The sequence below is a fragment of the Perca fluviatilis genome, chromosome 20 (genome assembly GCF_010015445.1).
Source record: "Perca fluviatilis chromosome 20, GENO_Pfluv_1.0, whole genome shotgun sequence".
Lineage (NCBI taxonomy): Eukaryota > Metazoa > Chordata > Actinopteri > Perciformes > Percidae > Perca > Perca fluviatilis.
The window spans coordinates 25,746,108-25,762,875 of NC_053131.1; the positions used below are offsets into that span (position 1 = coordinate 25,746,108).

At 39.4% G+C, this 16,768-nt stretch overlaps 2 protein-coding genes across 4 annotated transcripts in view; both read right to left on the reverse strand.

The window, feature by feature from the left end:
• Positions 1-602, reverse strand: part of LOC120549286 (alcohol dehydrogenase 1) — a 7,005-nt gene extending 6,403 nt beyond the window's left edge. The window contains exon 1 of one of the 2 annotated variants that reach the window (XM_039786096.1): positions 450-548. In XM_039786096.1, the coding sequence (XP_039642030.1) occupies positions 450-467 (18 nt within the window). In that variant the 5' untranslated portion in view covers positions 468-548. Of the gene's footprint in view, positions 1-449 lie in introns of both variants that reach the window. The other variant, XM_039786097.1, reaches the window with a different exon arrangement.
• Positions 603-1,886: 1,284 nt separating this feature from the next.
• On the reverse strand, positions 1,887-9,563 carry LOC120549285 (alcohol dehydrogenase 1-like). 2 transcript variants are annotated; one of them, XM_039786094.1, is made up of 9 exons: positions 8,350-8,502; positions 7,312-7,413; positions 6,720-6,861; positions 6,424-6,511; positions 5,914-6,133; positions 5,501-5,761; positions 5,276-5,408; positions 2,795-2,933; positions 1,887-2,666 (listed from the first exon to the last, which is right to left on the reverse strand). In XM_039786094.1, exons 1-9 carry the CDS (start codon positions 8,365-8,367, stop codon positions 2,633-2,635), a joined length of 1,137 nt encoding a protein of 378 aa, XP_039642028.1. In that variant the 5' UTR covers positions 8,368-8,502; the 3' UTR covers positions 1,887-2,632. The 2 variants fall into 2 exon arrangements, with proteins under 2 accessions (XP_039642028.1, XP_039642029.1); XM_039786095.1 differs by lacking the exons at positions 7,312-7,413; positions 8,350-8,502 and adding an exon at positions 9,459-9,563.
• Positions 9,564-16,768: the final 7,205 nt, after the last annotated feature.

Sequence of the window (16,768 nt, forward strand, 5' to 3'; positions counted from 1 at the left end):
AGCGTCAACAACTTCATTTCCTGCATTTGGATACACTCAATGCACCAATCTACGGTGGAAATATACCTTTATTTTGCCTATGCAAAGAAAAATAACACAGATGACATTCAACATATGAAAAAAAATAATGGAAAGTATGTTTTTGCGCGACATTGGACATTTTAAGTGGGTATACGGAAATCCTGGAGCTTTCTTTAGTGAGCATACTGCGTATATCTGCGTATCACGTAGACTACACCATTAAGAGTCTCATAATATGGAGAGCCTTGGTAGCGGTTACAGCACATGCCACATTAACGCAACGTCCCGGGTTAGATTCCAGCCTTGGGGACCTTTGTGGCACTTCACACCCCTCTCTGTCCCCACATTTCCTGTACCTGTAGCCTACACTGTCAAATGCCAAAAAGAAAGAAACCAAAGAGTACTCCCATACTTAAATATGTACCTACCTTACCAACTGTGGCCATTTTGAGTGTCTGAAAGTGAGGAAGGAGTTGAGGAAGAATAATCTGCTGCAGAGTGAGGATGAGAGCTAGACCTTGGATTGGAGGTTTAAATACTGCTGCAATGAAAACATTCAGATGGGCAGGGACTGATGGTACATGGAGTCAGTGGTTGTAACAAGTTGTACGCCTGAGGCACATCTCCTAATCAGGGGAGATGCTGGATTGGCACGAGGACGCGCTCCAGCACACCGGTAGCGCGTCTCCTAATGGCTGGGTTAGATGCGAGATCGAGGAGTGATAAGGGTTCTGGTGGGGGTGGGGGGGGTGAGCAGCAGGGGTGAGCTGTGAAAACGACCTGAGTCGGTGCGGGGCTAGATGGTTGTGAAGAACTATAGAAACACGCGCCGGGGGTGCAGGAAGGGTGCGAGGCTAGACAGACGGACTGGATACAGTAAAAAAAAATGGCAGAAGCCATCGAGCGAGAGGTGCGCAGAGGACGTCACGTCTGGCAGATCGGCGCACCAGCATTGCACAGGTGCCCCGACCAGTCCCTTTCCACAGACTGCTTTAAATCGGATCTTCTATATTTTTTGTCCACTACAACAATGTACATTTGCTGCTAGTAAAACGAAAACCATATAAAGACCATTTTAAAACTAAAACCAACGTCTCTGTGTGTGTATCAAGCCTGGGAATTTTAAAGGACCTAAAAGGTCTATTTTGTGACACAAACAAGCAACGAGCATCATAGATTACCTGTAAATCATGAAAATACCCCTTTTTTTAAGATGACATTTTCTTGATTAAAAACAATTTTCTAAACTTTCAAAATATTATCGCATTACTTTCATGAGTTTTGTACCCACCCTCAAGCCTTAGAAAAAGTCCCACCCGCCTACTCCCGCCCTGTACTTTAAGTTATCATTTAATTGTTAGTGAAGGTTATCAATGGGATGAGGCAGTATCATGTTAGCAGTCCAACTGCAATCCATCAATTATAAAAGATCCTCTATTGATGCTACTGGACTCCCATCAGAAAGGCTAGGATTAAATGAGAGAGATAATATGCTAGCTTGTTAGCCTTTGCTAGCTTGGTAGCGTTAAGCCAGGCTTCATTTGGCCTGCCTCAGCTCCTCCATGCTCCATCTATTCACCCATATCTGGATTAGCTGGGAGCAGGAAAAGTCAGGCACTGCCAACATGGCGGCAACTTTCATCTTCATTCTGGCTCTTCAGAAACCTGTAGGTGAGCACAGACTACATCCATATGTCTGAAAAATCCCACTGTTAATACATTATATTTGAATGGAAACACCTTCTATAGGTATTCATCAGTTACAATATTTTTGTACACCAATCTGAATGGTGGCCAGAGAAAAAAAAAAGATAAGTCAATATGGGATGTCTGTTAAAATGAGTCTTAACAAAACTGAAGGCAACTCAAAACAGCTGTATTTTTTTATTGTTTTAATGATCTACTGATATCGACATGGGTGACATTCAGATGTGCAGAGACTTGTTATCAGTTTCCCGATACCCAAATCTAGGCCACAGTTCTGGAGCCAGTGTGGTATAAACAAGCACCAACCACCACAACTGAATGTAATCTTTATTTACACCAAAATCATTTTTTTAATTATTTATTTATTTTTCTACCAGCAGGCTTTAATTAGATCAAGATTTATTAACTTCTTAAAAGGAAAATTGGAAAACAGGCTTTAGTTCAACATACTGGGAAATATGCTAGTCCACTTTCTTGCTGAGTTAGATGAGAAGATCAAAACCATTCCTGTCTGTACAGCAAATATGTAGCTGCTGCTTAGCATAAAGACAGCTGGCCTGACTCTGCCAAACATTAATTTCTCTATTTTTTTCTCAAAGGAGAACACAGGACAAATAGCTGTAGCAGACAAAAAATACAATTTGATTACAGTTGGACTTTAATACAGTTCTAATTCCAACACTGCCTGCCAGGATAAGTAAACATTGCTCATGATTCTCACAAACTGCACGTAATCCACTGTATAGTGTTGCGTTTTCACGGTCAGGCATGTTTAGTGTTTGTAATTTGATATATCTCTATATTATGTGCATTGTATTGTGTGTGTGTATGAATATTGCGTTGGGATTCAGTTCAAATAGCTTTATTAAATGATGTTTGTGTCATTGAAAGCAACACAATGTTGTTATTGTGGAGAAACGCTCAGGACTGTCCGGATGCTGTGGAGAAAAAACAAAAAACAGAAATTAGAGGACTTGCACGGATTAATATTTCATCTGTAATAACCAGCTGTGATGTTGGTTATTACATCTTGAATGGTGAAGACAGTATAGGATTGTAAATGTACCATTCGCCATGCTTCATCAGTTCAATGGCATCATTGACCTGGACCAAAGTCATGTTGTGAGTGATGAACTCATCCAACTTCACCTTCTTGTCCAGGTAGGCTTTAACCATCTGAGGCACGCCATCCTTACCTTTAAATCCTGAGCCACAGAGAACACACATAATCAAATAAGAGCAAATCAAATAATACCGGTTGGATTATTGCAGAGATCAAGCGACAGCCTTTTGGTTACTGTCACGGCACAGGTAGAGGTGGTAAAAGGAGGGGATTTAATTACTACTAAGCCTCGTGGCTGTATCGGCCACTAACAGGCCATACATAGGAGAAATGCCTTTGGTTTCCAGTCAAACTGAAAAAAGGATGCAAGCCTTACCCGAAACCCATATGAGGTTGACTGACTTTTGCTGTCGCTCATATGACTATTATTAGTGGGAATGCTGATTCCCACTGATCCTTTCTTTATTATTCCGTAAATGTTTTGGTTGTCCGTAACTTCAGCATACGTTCAGCTACAAAACCCATTCAACTATCAAACTGTTCAGCTCTTTCAGCAGATGTGTGCTCTTCTTCAACTTTTGTTCTACTATTTATACTTTTTCAAATATTAAGCATATTTAATAAACAATTACATTGAAAGTCAATGGAGCCCTGTTCAAAACCTTAAAATCTTCCACTCCCAAAGTTTTCAGCTCCTTCATACTTTCACCTACAGACCAAAAACACACTTTAAAATGTTGACAAAATATTCAGCTATTAGGCTATAGCTTATCAGTTTGATAGATTTTACAGTTTTTGTGAAAAAGCTGTTTAAGTTTAGTGTACATTTCAGGAAATGTTATCGATTATAATGGGTGTGTATTGCGTGAGCTAGAGTGGCTGATGATGTCACTAGAATGGGAAGCTTCGAAAAAAATCATCTTAGTTCTCTATAAATTGCTGCCACGCCAACAATTTTTACTTGTCATACATGATTTATATGTTAAAATGTAGGTATTCTTGTCTAGTTTCAGCCAATGTGCTCATTTATGAGTTATACATTTGGCTCGGTGAGCTTCCAAATGACAACAGTTCCAAATCTTCCTCCGTTCACTGCCCTTGTTAAACATCCTCCACATTTCCCAGAAAAACGCAAGGCAAACCTCTTTTTTTGAATCGATGATATGCCTACATTGTTAAGTTTATCCACATCAATTTTATATCAATATGTTCACAAAGGCCTTCTGATGCTCATGGTGAGGTCATTTCACTGATAGCACCTATCTTTTAGGCGGTCTGAGCCTTTATTTGAGAGCTTGCTGGCACAGGTGACAGTTTAACAGCAGGTGATACATTAGCTGTCGTTAGCTGATTGTGGCTCAAAGGGATCTCATTACAGAGATAAAATAGTTCCCCACTGTGTTTACAAACATGGTCTCTGATTAGTAACCATGACTTTTATTTTGCTCTCTTTCCTTTCTTTTCTATTGTTTTCTCTCGCTCTCTCTTCTTTCTCTCTCCCTCTCTCACTCCCTCTGTCTCTCTCTCCAACTTTTAAAGCCAACAATTCAGTTTAGCGTCAGCTTTTCAACTTTAAATATTCCACATCTTTTATACATTAGTGGTGTTATTCATCTTTTTAATGAAATTCATGTCCATTCATACTCCTCCACCTATTCTCACTACTTCAACTTCTTCTTACGGATTTAAGCCATTAATCCAGTTTAGCTTTAGCAATTTAGCTATTCAGCATTCCAATGCATTTTCTGCAAGAAATGCATTTTCTAGTTACAATTAAGATCTCCCCTCTTGAAATTGACAACCAATCAAAAATGACAACAAGTGACAGTTATAGTAGTGTCATTAGCGACACCGTAGACTTCCACGGAGACCAGTGAAGTCTATTAGAAGCACTTTTACGGTGATGGCTGAGTGTTACTGTGCAGCCAAGTTAAACTGACCTTGACGATGTAGATGTGACGTGAACAACCTATCTGAAAGTTGTAAGTCTTCTGGTAGCAGTGCCAAGAGAAATCTCAATCATTCCAAATCTTGCTGAGATGGAGAGCGTAAGCATATGTTAGGAGATAACATAGGCACAGGCTAATTATTTCTAAATAAAATGCTAGTTAACATTAGTAATTAAACTTAAACAGCTAATGTAAGTCGAAACTTCTCCTGACTATAAGGTAATTTGTCTACTATGCAACAGAAAGTTGCGTGGTTATGACACAATCGTTAGCCTATTTTTTACAAAAACGGCTGCTACGGAGCCATAACGTGAGATACAAGGTAATGGAGCCTTTTATACATTGTCGTCTTTCTTCAGAAATAAACAATGGTCTAGTCTTTAAACGCTTCAGATGTAAAGTTATTCACTGTCAAAGTGACGCCAAAATGAATGGCAGTCAATAGAATGCTAACGGCAGGTGATGGCTTGTTAGCATCAAAATGTCTCCATAGGAGGTACGGGTTGCAGAGGCTCGCTTACACCCTTGGTCATACCTCCAAACAGGGAGCCCTTCCATGTGCGTCCAGCGATGAGCTGAATGGGTCGTGCAGCAACGTCGTACAGGTCTGTCCAGCCAACCAGCACACTGACACCCCAACCTTTCACACAGGACTCCAAGGCACTGCGCTAGATGGAGAAACAGTACAAACTCAGTGGGCTTATAACCACAGGGTTTCAAATCTGCAGCTCAGAAAATGTGTGCATTAATAGTTACTCACCATGACTCCCACATTCCCGACACATTCCAGAGAGAAGTCCACTCCTCCGTTAGTCATCTCAGACAGCACTTGGCTGATGGGTTTACTGTGATCTTTGGGGTTCAGGAAGTCCGTCGCTCCAAACACCTTGGCCTTCTCAAACTTCTCTGGATTGATGTCAACAGCGATAATCTTCTTGGCTCCTGCAGCCTTGCAGCCCATGACTGCAGCCAAACCCACAGCTCCAAGGCCAAACACAGCACATGTGGAGCCCGGTTCCACCTAGAGTACAACAGACTTTGGTCAACGTGGCTCTTGAGGTTTGACTTCTTAATTCTTAAAACACTTATTCCTCCTTACTGTGGTGTGTACTGTGGTGCCACTGGCAGTTGGTAGGTTTTTTCAATGATGTTTAACATGACCTATACACACACCTTAGCAGTATTAACCGCGGCTCCATATCCTGTGCAGACCCCACATCCAAGGAGACAGACTTTGTCCAGAGGAGCAGCAGGGTCGATCTTCGCCACAGCCATCTGGTTAACCACGGTGTACTCAGAGAAGGTACTGGTTCCCATAAACTGCAGAATCTTCTTCCCCTTACAGGTAATCCTGGATTCTGCTGATGCCATCACATCATAACGACCAGCAGCCCTGAATAGAGAATTCATTGAAATGAAAATACAAGTGCAGACTCATGTTTTCCATTGCTCATGTTCTGTTAGATGGTCTTTGGTTATTCACTTTTAGAAATACGCCAAAAAAATGAAAAACTAAAGACCCAAACAATCTGCTCTGTTTCATCGTCAGACACCACCTAAAGTTGCTCCACTGACATAGTGAGCACAATGACCTAAATGGAGACATAAATGTTAATGCACCCTGAAATGGGTCTATGAATATATTCTAAATTAAAAGAGATGGGAAGACAAAGAAGAACTCACCATCCTTTCTCACACTGGTTGGTTTTGGCACTTTTACAGAAGCGACATTCCCTACACTGGGAGATGAATAGAGGAATCACCTTGTCTCCTGAAATTCAAAGACAATGTTGCCATGCCAAGGAATTACAGGCCAACGTACAAAACAACAAATCTAATGTAAAACAGGTTTGCCGGGATGAATGGCAAAAATATGCATTGCTGTACCCATTGGCCGTTACTCATATTCCTGGCACAAAGTTTGACACATTAGCTGTTAGACTAATTAGGATTTGTTGAGGTTGTAAGCTTTAACTGACCTGGTTGAAATTCAATGACTCCAGGGCCGACGCTCTCTACGATGCCGGCTCCCTCATGGCCAAGGACTGCTGGGAAGCCATCTTTATGCATACCCTCAAACAGATGATACAGGTCCGTGTGGCACACCCCGGTTGCAACAATCTGTGCCGAAGACAACAAGCATACAATGAAAACACTGGTGCTCGATTCTTTGGGACAGTTGGGTATTTGTCTCTTTAAAGTTCCATTCCCAATTGAATTCCTAGGAAAGCAACTGTAACTGCTCTAAGCTCTAAGAAAACCAATTCTCAAGCAACTTAAAAACCTGTGTCTTTAGTAAGTACTTACATTTACGGTTCTGGCTATTAAATTTGTCTGACCAAAAAAAACGAAAGTAAACATCACTTGTGACGTTTCAGTGCTGTACTTGGACCATGTATGAACACAAGTGGAGATCCATCCTTCACTCCCTCCACTGCTCATCCAGATGAAGACTTTAGTTTAATGATGTCACTAAAGGATTTGCCGTCAGTGAAGCCCTAAAAAACTTCAGTTAGCAGCAAGACATCCCTGTGTGTGTACACGCAAGTCATGATAGTGGATGTCTCTCACCTTGATGCGGACCTCGTTGGCCTGGGGCGGGGCTACCTCAATCTCCTCCATCACCAGAGGCTTGTTGGGCTCCCACGCCACTGCTGCCTTGCACTTGATGACCTAGAGGGTAGTGACACCCCATGGGATTATCCAACATGACATATGACAAATACTACTGGGGACTGTTAAACCATATTAAGAAGGGTTTCCAAAAAAGAGCCACAGTGCCACAACCTTTAATATACTCAGTCCATTGCTCTGAGTGAAGACGGAGATAGGTAAAGCAACACATTGTCAGCTTCTAACATTTACTGTAAAGGGCAACATGCTATGTTAACAAGACCACGGAGAATGTTGCAATTCTTTGTGCTTTAAGTCAAGGCTATAATGTATAACTTTATTACTTATTTTAACAGCAAGTGGTTTCAATCTCTCTGATACAGCTGCTCCTGGCAAAAATCAAACATAAGCAACAGTCTAAAGTCCACACGGGTTATATATTTTTTATTGGAACATTAAAACTGAATATAGGGTAAGCAAGTAAAACACTGATCAAATCAGTGGTTTCAGATTTGATAAATCAAGTGGTTCCTCTCAAATTCAGGAGTATTCCACGCATTAATTTAATCCACTGTGGAAAGTTGATCGGCTTTATTATCCCCTTAGCTTTGCCAATATCAACAGTTACACTGAGATATTTCACTCAGAGGTGAGTGACAGAGCTAGAGTAAGAGACAGATAGACTGGGTATTTTAAGGTTAAACAACCATAAAACATAGCCATTACATATGATATGTAACATGATATGCAGTAAAATACTGCACAGGAAAACATTGAAATAAATAACTATTTTAATGATTTACTGTTTAATTGCTTTTGGATGGTTTGTTTCATTATTGTGTCGAGCACCCCCAATTGTTAGTGTGCATTTACACAGGTTTGTTAAACATATCATGTGAAATAGGAAATATGCATGCACATATTCAAAAAAAGAAGAAAAATAAAACCCCACATAAATATGTGGGGTTATGTTATGTTATGTTAGGTTACACTTACCTTACCAGCTGTGGCCATTGTTGCTGCAAATAAATGAGTAATCAAGCGAGAGAGGAGTTAAGAAAGGAGTGCAGCTGCAGAACAGGAGGGAGGAGGAGACCACAGGAGACTCTGGCCTCAAGATATACACTGTAGGCTGTAGCGGAAGTATACAACAGTTTGACTTTCAGATGTGTAGAGACTTCTTATCAGTTCCCAGATACCCAAATAAATCTAAGCCACAGTTCTGGAGCCTGTGTGGAATAAACAAGCACCAACCACCACAACTATGGAGGGAATATTTATTCATAATTCAAATTGAAAGTCCAAAGACAAAACTAAGCAAGATCAAATTAAAAATAGTATTATTTTAATTAAAAATAGTATTATAATTAAAAATAGTATTTTACTACGCTACTAGGAAAAATGCCATAATTAAATTTGAAATGTAAAAGCTTAAATGGAAATACTTAAATTAAAATCTCAAATAGAAAAAAAGAAATAATTTTATTTTAGCCTTTCCCCTTTATTATTTTAAATTTGACATTTTGTTTTACATTGACATTTTATGATTCACCTTTTAGATTTCGATTTAACATTAAGCTTTTCATTTAGAAGTGACAGGTGTCAATTTAAATGAGGAGGCGTGGCCCAACGGCTGGTGGGAGGGTCTGAAACGACTTCCAGCTCCAAACACCTTGGCCTTCTCAAATTTCTCTGGATTGATGTCAACAGCGATAATCTTCTTGGCTCCTGCAGCCTTGCAGCCCATGACTGCAGCCAAACCCACAGCTCCAAGGCCAAACACAGCACATGTGGAGCCCGGTTCCACCTAGAGTACAACAGACTTTGGTCAACGTGGCTCTTGAGATTGGACTTCTTCTTCTTCAAAAACCCCCCCCCCGAAAGTAAACATCACTTATGACGTTATAGTGCTGTACTTGGACCAGGTATGAACACAAGTGGAGATCCATCCTTCACTCCCTCCACTGCTCATCCAGATGAAGACTTTAGTTTAATGATGTCACTAAAGGATTTGCCATCAGTGAAGTCCTAAAAAAAAAACTTCAGTTAGCAGCAAGACATCCCTGTCTGTGTACACTCAAGTCTTGAAAGTGGACGTCTCTCACCTTGATGCGGACCTCGTTGGCCTGAGGCGGGGCTACCTCAATCTCCTCCATCACCAGAGGCTTGTTGGGCTCCCACGCCACTGCTGCCTTGCACTTGATTACCTAAAGGGCATTGACTCCAGCATTACATACTACTGGGTGCTACCACGGTTAAAATATACTAGGATGCTTCCTGAAAGGCTTAATGGCAGTTTCAGGAAACCCTTCAAACTCTGCATTTTACTATGCCAAGGAGAGACATTGATGAAATGTTACCATCCTCTGTATAATGACTCAAGGCCAACAATCATCTAGAGACGCCACATTGAGTTATAGCTCATGCTACCATGCAAACGATCATCACAGCAAACATGGGTGCAGTGGTTTCCATTTCTCGGGAAACAGCGGCTCCAGAAAAAGCAAACATCATATAAAAAGCAACAGTTTAAAGTCCACACAAGTTATTTGGCAAACATGCATTTTATTAGAAAAGTATAAATAATTGTTGGCAAAATTACTGGCACATTTGGTATCCCTGAGTAAATCAGTTGTTGCCACACTTGATATATGAAGTTATTTTGGTCATTATTTTAATTCCACTGTGGAACTGCAGAAAATTATTGGACTTCCACCATGATCTTTATTGGCTTACTACCCCCACATATTTGCCAATATCCAGTTGCGCAAAACTGTCTGGATAGTTGCAAAATATGTGCCAAGGACGTGCAATATTTCACTGAGGCAGAGTTGACAGAAGGACAGAGAATTGTATTTTATTTAATTATTATACATGGTTTATTGCAGTAGCAATAATAGCAGTTCTAAGTCAATTTGAGTGAAATAAACATGCATGTGCAAAGAGAACTACATTAACACTTCACATGCTAGCACCAAAACACGTTGACAGGCATCAGATGGTATATTCCACCCATCCACATTACCCATGTAGGATATATATTATGTCAATATAGCATGTAGAGGCTTTTAGAATCATAACTGACCATTGTGGTCTGATTTTCCTGACTGTTTGTGAGAAAAGCCATCTGGCAGATACAATTTGAAAGAAGAGTACCAGGACATTCGGAAGATAATTTGAGCTAATCAAAAGAACTCTTAGATCGGGAGAAGCGGTGAACAATGGTCAGTGCTTTGCAAGCGTGACAAATGTGGCACAGATTGTGAAATGTCCTTGACTCTCACGCAACTCCCTAGGTCTGCAGAAGATAAAGAAATACAAAGGTATTCAGTAAAATGAACATTTTGAAAACATTTTGTAACCAGTGTATAGATTTGATAAATAGAAAAGCAACCGTAAAATGTCCCAAGAGTAACAAATGTCTATTTCGGCCTGGGAGTGTGAGAGTCAAGGTAACATTTCATACATTGCGCGGTAGGGACCGACTGGAGCCGAAAGGCTCTGGACTACATCCAAAACGGATGACAGCACCACCAAGAAGATGGGATAGAAATGGATTAAAAAAAAACAACAACAAAAAAAACAGGTTTTTAAGATAGCCGCATCAGAAGCTTGGCGGGACTCTTGTCTGTTTGCTAGGAGAGATAGACTTATTTGTCTTGTAATATCTGATCCGTGTACACGTAATTGTAATTGCAAATATAATTTATCACTAAGGCTTGTTATAACTTTAACTGAACAAATCCTGAGTTTTATTTTCTGATCTACCAGCAAATGAGCACTTATCAGGGTGTAGTGACCTTAGAAATTGGAGTCCGATTACTCTGGCCTCTTGGCCAGACCGGTCATTGTTTTTATGTTTTTTTTAAATCCCAAATTCCTTCACCTAGGAGTCTCATAATATGGAGAGCCTTAGTAGCGGAGTGGTTACGGCACATGCCACATTGCTGGGAGGGGAGAGAGAGAGAGAGAGTGAGTGGGCTGATGGTGCCCCTGTTTTTACTTAACTGTTTGTTCTTAATTACTATGGACATCATGTCATTTATATATAGTTCTGTGATATTTTTATTTAAAATTGTAAATTGTTTAAATTTGTCATACCTGCCCAGGGACTACAGGTGGAAATTAGCAATTGTTGCTATAACCTGGCTCAAGACATATTCTCTTGTTTAACAAGTTTAATGTTTATTTGTGCATTGTCCCCGTTTCAAATAAATCAATTTCCAATTCCAAAAATTCCAATTCCAACGCAACGTCCCGGGTTAGATTCCAGCCTTGGGGACCTTTGTTGCACGTCTTACCCATCTCTGTCCCCACATTTCCTGTCACTGTACACTGTGAAATGAAGTCAAATGCCAAAAAGAGAGAAACCAAAGAGTAGTCCCATATTTAAATATGTACCAACTGTGGCCATTTTGAGTGTCAGAAAGTGAGGGAGAATGGACCTTTTTCACAGCAGACATTTTGGACTTGTCATAGTAGGAAAAGCACAGCTGAAATTGATAACCTTAACGATGGCTCAATTCCATCAAGTGTCCCAGTAAGCTATTTCAGTGAGTCAGCATGCACAATACCAGGGCCTCTCCTAAGTGGAATGCAGCCATCATTAATGGTTTAGAATACACCTGTGCTTTTCCTACTATGACATTTCAACATGTCTGCCATGAAAAAGGTCTTATCTACTGCAGAGTGAGGATGAGAGAAACCTTGGATTGGAGGTTTAAATACTGCTGCAATGAAAACATTCAGATGGGCAGGGACTGATGGTAGGTGGGGGCATTGGTTGTAATAAAAAAATAAGCATAATAAGCATCTTTTGCAGGAATGTTATGAGTTCCTGGTACTCAAATCAGGGCCACATGTGGAGGCTGTATAGAAATGACTTGGCACAAACAAGCAGCGACCATCAGAGATTAATGCCTGTAAATCATGCAAATACCCCTCTTAAGATGACATTTTGATAAAAAACTTTTTTCTAAACTTTCAAAAGATTATCGCATTACTTTCATGAGTTTTGTACCCACCCTCAAGCCTTAGATAAAGTCCCACCTGCCTACTCACACCCTGTACTTTAAGTTATAATTATAATTTAATTGTTAGTGAAGGTTATCAATGGAATGAGACAGTATCATGTTAGCAGTTCAACTGCAATCAATCAATTATAAAAGATCCTCTATTGATGCTACTGGACTCCCATCAGAAAGGCTAGGATTAAATGAGAGCGATAATATGCTAGCTTGTTAGCTTTCGCTAGCTTGGTAGCGTTAAGCCAGGCTTCATTTGGCCCGCCTCAGCTCCACCATGCTCCATCTATTCACCCATATCTGGATTAGCTGGGAGCAGGAAAAGTCAGGCACTGCCAACATGGCGGCAACTTTCATCTTCATTCTGGCTCTTCAGAAACCTGTAGGTGAGCAGAGACTACATCCATATGTCTGAAAAATCCCACTGTTAATATATGTACATTCTATTTGAATGGAAACACCTTCTATAGGTATTCATCAGTTACAAGATTTTTGTACACCAATCTGAATGGTGGCCAGAGAAAAGAAGAGATAAGACAATATGGGATGTCCGTTAAAGATGAGTCTTTACAAAACTAAAGGCAACTCAAAACTTTGTTTTTATTGTTTTAATGATCTACTGATATCGACATGGGTGACACTATACATGTTAATAACTTGCTGATACGTTGCAAATACAGAAGTGCATTTTCTATGATCCAATGCGTGGCAATTAGGCAACACGGAACACATCAAGTGCTAATAATAAGTATTATTAAAGACAAAGTAGTAAAAGAAGTCAAACAAGACCGTAAAAGATGAAGAATCCAAGGTATGACAGTTACTATAATCACAATTCTTAGAAAACCATTTGCTTCAAAAAGGCACTATATCAGAAAATAATTCTCTCTGATGTGTGGTAATTTGCACTCAAAAGAAATGATAGCCTCTATTAATGGCACACTTGAGTGAGCGCTTTCAGCAAAAGCTGCCAGTAATACTGATAACCATTGTTCCCATGGTTACTCTCTAGTAAACAAAATATTCTGAATAGCTCCTTTTCAATGAAACAATATAAACGTTGTACAAAATGATTGGGACAATCTTATACTAACAAAGCTCACAAGGTTTTCCTGCCTTTGTGCATCGGTTTTTCAAGAGCAGGTGGTTGACAAAGTGGTTTAATGGTTCCGATTGTTAGCGGAACATCAGGCCATACGGTCTTAGGGTTTTACAGGATTCTAATTTTATATTAAAAAATGCCCGGAATGCCCGTTTTTACTATCATTTGACTTTCCTGCGTGCAAACTTAAAAATACATAGACATTCTGTATCTATAAGAGTAACATTGTAACTCTTAGCTTTCCGAGATTTAGGTTGATATTTTCTCCATTGTCGAAGAAACTAAATAACACAACTACCATTTACACAAACAGATAAACACTAATCTGAGAAAAAAAAAAAAAACCTTCCCAGAGCCCAGACATGGTAACTTTCTCTGGAATAAAGAGGTTTATGTCAACGTCAAAAAAAACAAAATAGTTTATATCATTGAGCACCACTGGCTGTGGTGCAAAGCAGCTTCAATGTCTAATTCTTAATGTACATGCATTATTATGAGGAATGGGTGGTCACACAATACTTGTCATTGTGCATACATGCAAGTGTGAATGTATGCATTTGGGATTTCTTTGTACAGCTGCCTTCCTTTAGGAGTGGTATTGTCCCAAAGGTCAGTTGCACCATGTAAAAGATGAACCAAGAGTGGAAAAAGACAGGCGTGTACATGGAAGAAAAGCAAGGTAAAAGTGCAGTAACATACACATTAATACCCGAAACCATGCAGGCACACACACCCATCCCTCGGTCATACACACTGATTGAAAATATGACTTTTTAGGGGGCTTTCACACCTGGAAGTCCGAACCAAGGTTCATGTTTTTGCATTTGATCCGGTAAATTTTGGTTTCACACTGCAGTTATGTAAGCGCACTAAAGATCTATATGTGACAAAACTGTCTTGCCGTCATCACATAGGTGAGCAGTGTCTCCAGATTTTTATTTATTTATTATTTTATATATATATATATATATATATATATATATATATATATATATATATATATATATATATATATATATATATATATAAATATAAATATAAATATAATTCTCAGCTCTGATAGCTGACAGCTGAGGAAAAAGGAGCTTCCCCAGTCTTATAAACACAACGATAGCCTGCCATAGAGTTTTATGTATTTAGTCCGAAAGTCCGAACTATCCAAAAAATGCTTTCACGCTATAAACGAACTGGACCGTGGTTCAGTTTGAGCGCACCGAGACTACCACTTTTGGTCGGACCAAGTTTCGGCCGTTTGGTCCGGACCGTGGTCCGGGGAAGGTTTCACACCTGTAATTTTGGTTCGGATCAAACTGAAAAGTCCAAAAAGGTCCGGACCAATCGAGGTATGTGTGAAAGCCCCCTATGTCACAGCACAAAGATAGCACTTTGTTTTACAAGGCATTAAAACAACGTAGAGCGATAAGCAATAAGCACCCAAGAGCTAAGGTTGAAATGAAGGATATTACAACCAGCGGTGAATCAAATCCAGACTAGACTTAATAGTTAAGATGTTCTCTTGTCTTCCCTGGAGATATAAGTATCTAAATATAACCTCCTGCCCCTCCCACTGGAGGAGTGACTAAAAACTAGAACTTTGATAAACTGGACCAATATAGTATATTGGGCTGATATTGGTCTTTGAATAAAAAAAAGTAAGACTAATTTGACAGTCACAAGTTTGTGGGTCATATTAAACTTCATGATTGAGGTCATCTGTAATACATTAAACTGTACAAATACACACCACGTTGGTCAAGTAAAAAAAAATTAAAAAATAAACATACAATAACACTGAAGGATGCCAGTGATGGTATAGCTGCGTGAACGAGCGGCCAGCCAAATCCATGTGTAACAGACAATTGGGGTTTAAAATTCCCCATTCAAGTTTCAAAAGACATTTCTTTGCATTCCTTTTCAGTAGCTGTGATTTACTATTTGACTGAATTACAGTGGTGCTTCCTTAAAGCTATAGTGCGTAGTTTCTGCTGCCCCCATGAGGAATTCCAAGTAATGACAACAACACTGGCGGCGCGTCCACGTGATAAAAGCCTTCTGTTACCGCACACCGCCCCCCCTCCTTTAATTAGCTTTGTAGCAACTCATTTGGCAATGGCTTGAATGTAACTGACGCTCATTAATATCAACAAGTTACGCACTAAAGCTTTAAGTTATCACACTGTATATGAAAACTGGTATTTTAGTAGTCAGTAAAATATATATATTTTTTAATAGTTTTACCACTGACAGGCGATAGATACTCTATCCACTCTCTCCATGTGTTTGGTGTAGTGCTCATTTATTTAAGCTTTATTTAATTATGTACTTTAAATGTTTTCACTGGAAAATGCTAAATAATAGAATGTGTTGCAATGTCAATGGAGATGCAATCAAATTATGCAAATTGATAACTCATTTACTGAACAAAAGATGCAATGAAATGTTTGGCAGACTAACGACTACAAATAATTAGCTGTCCACTTGTGAATGCTACACTACAAACAGTGTTTTCCATCCTGCATTTGGAATTGATGGATGGATTTTGCTAATGCCATGTACAGTCCGTTTAACAAGATATCAACCTCTGATTGTTGGGGCTATACAGCATTTTGTTTGTTTTCCTCTGTGTGTGGGCAATTTACTCTGTTACACTACGATAACCTGGCTAATGCCATGCTCACTAGTACTGTGAACAATTTAACAATTTAAAATGTTGGAAAAAGCAAAAACTGGAAAAAAAAGGCATCAAAAACAAACTGTGGGAAAAAAAAAGGCGTAAAAAACGTCAATGTTTGATGCCTTTTTTTCCAGTTTGTTTTTGCTTTTTCCAACGTTTGAAATTGTTAAATTTTTCTTCTACACATTTTCAGAGCTTATTTCTATGTCCCATATTTTCTGATATAAAACAAAAACTGAAAACGGGTCAATTTGACCCGAAGTCAACACAAGGGTTAAACCATTTCCATTTTGGCACAGTTGCACTGATCCAGAGCTGGTGTTAGTTGAGGCAAATTAAATTGTCGAGCTGTAGTTCGTGACTTTGTTCTACCGGAGTTTTTCATGGCTTTTAAAAATGCTAATTATGCTTAGCAGATTAGCCTACGGTAGCAAGCATTAGACATTTAACCTGACCTGCACTGGCACCGCACGGACATGAATTTAAAGATAGTATTATTAGCTTAGCGTAGTATAAAAAAAAAATAATAATAAAAAAAACTGAAAACAGGGAGGAGTTTGTTTAATCGGTACAAAAACCCAAATGTAAAAATTACAAGTTTTGGTTTTAAAGAAA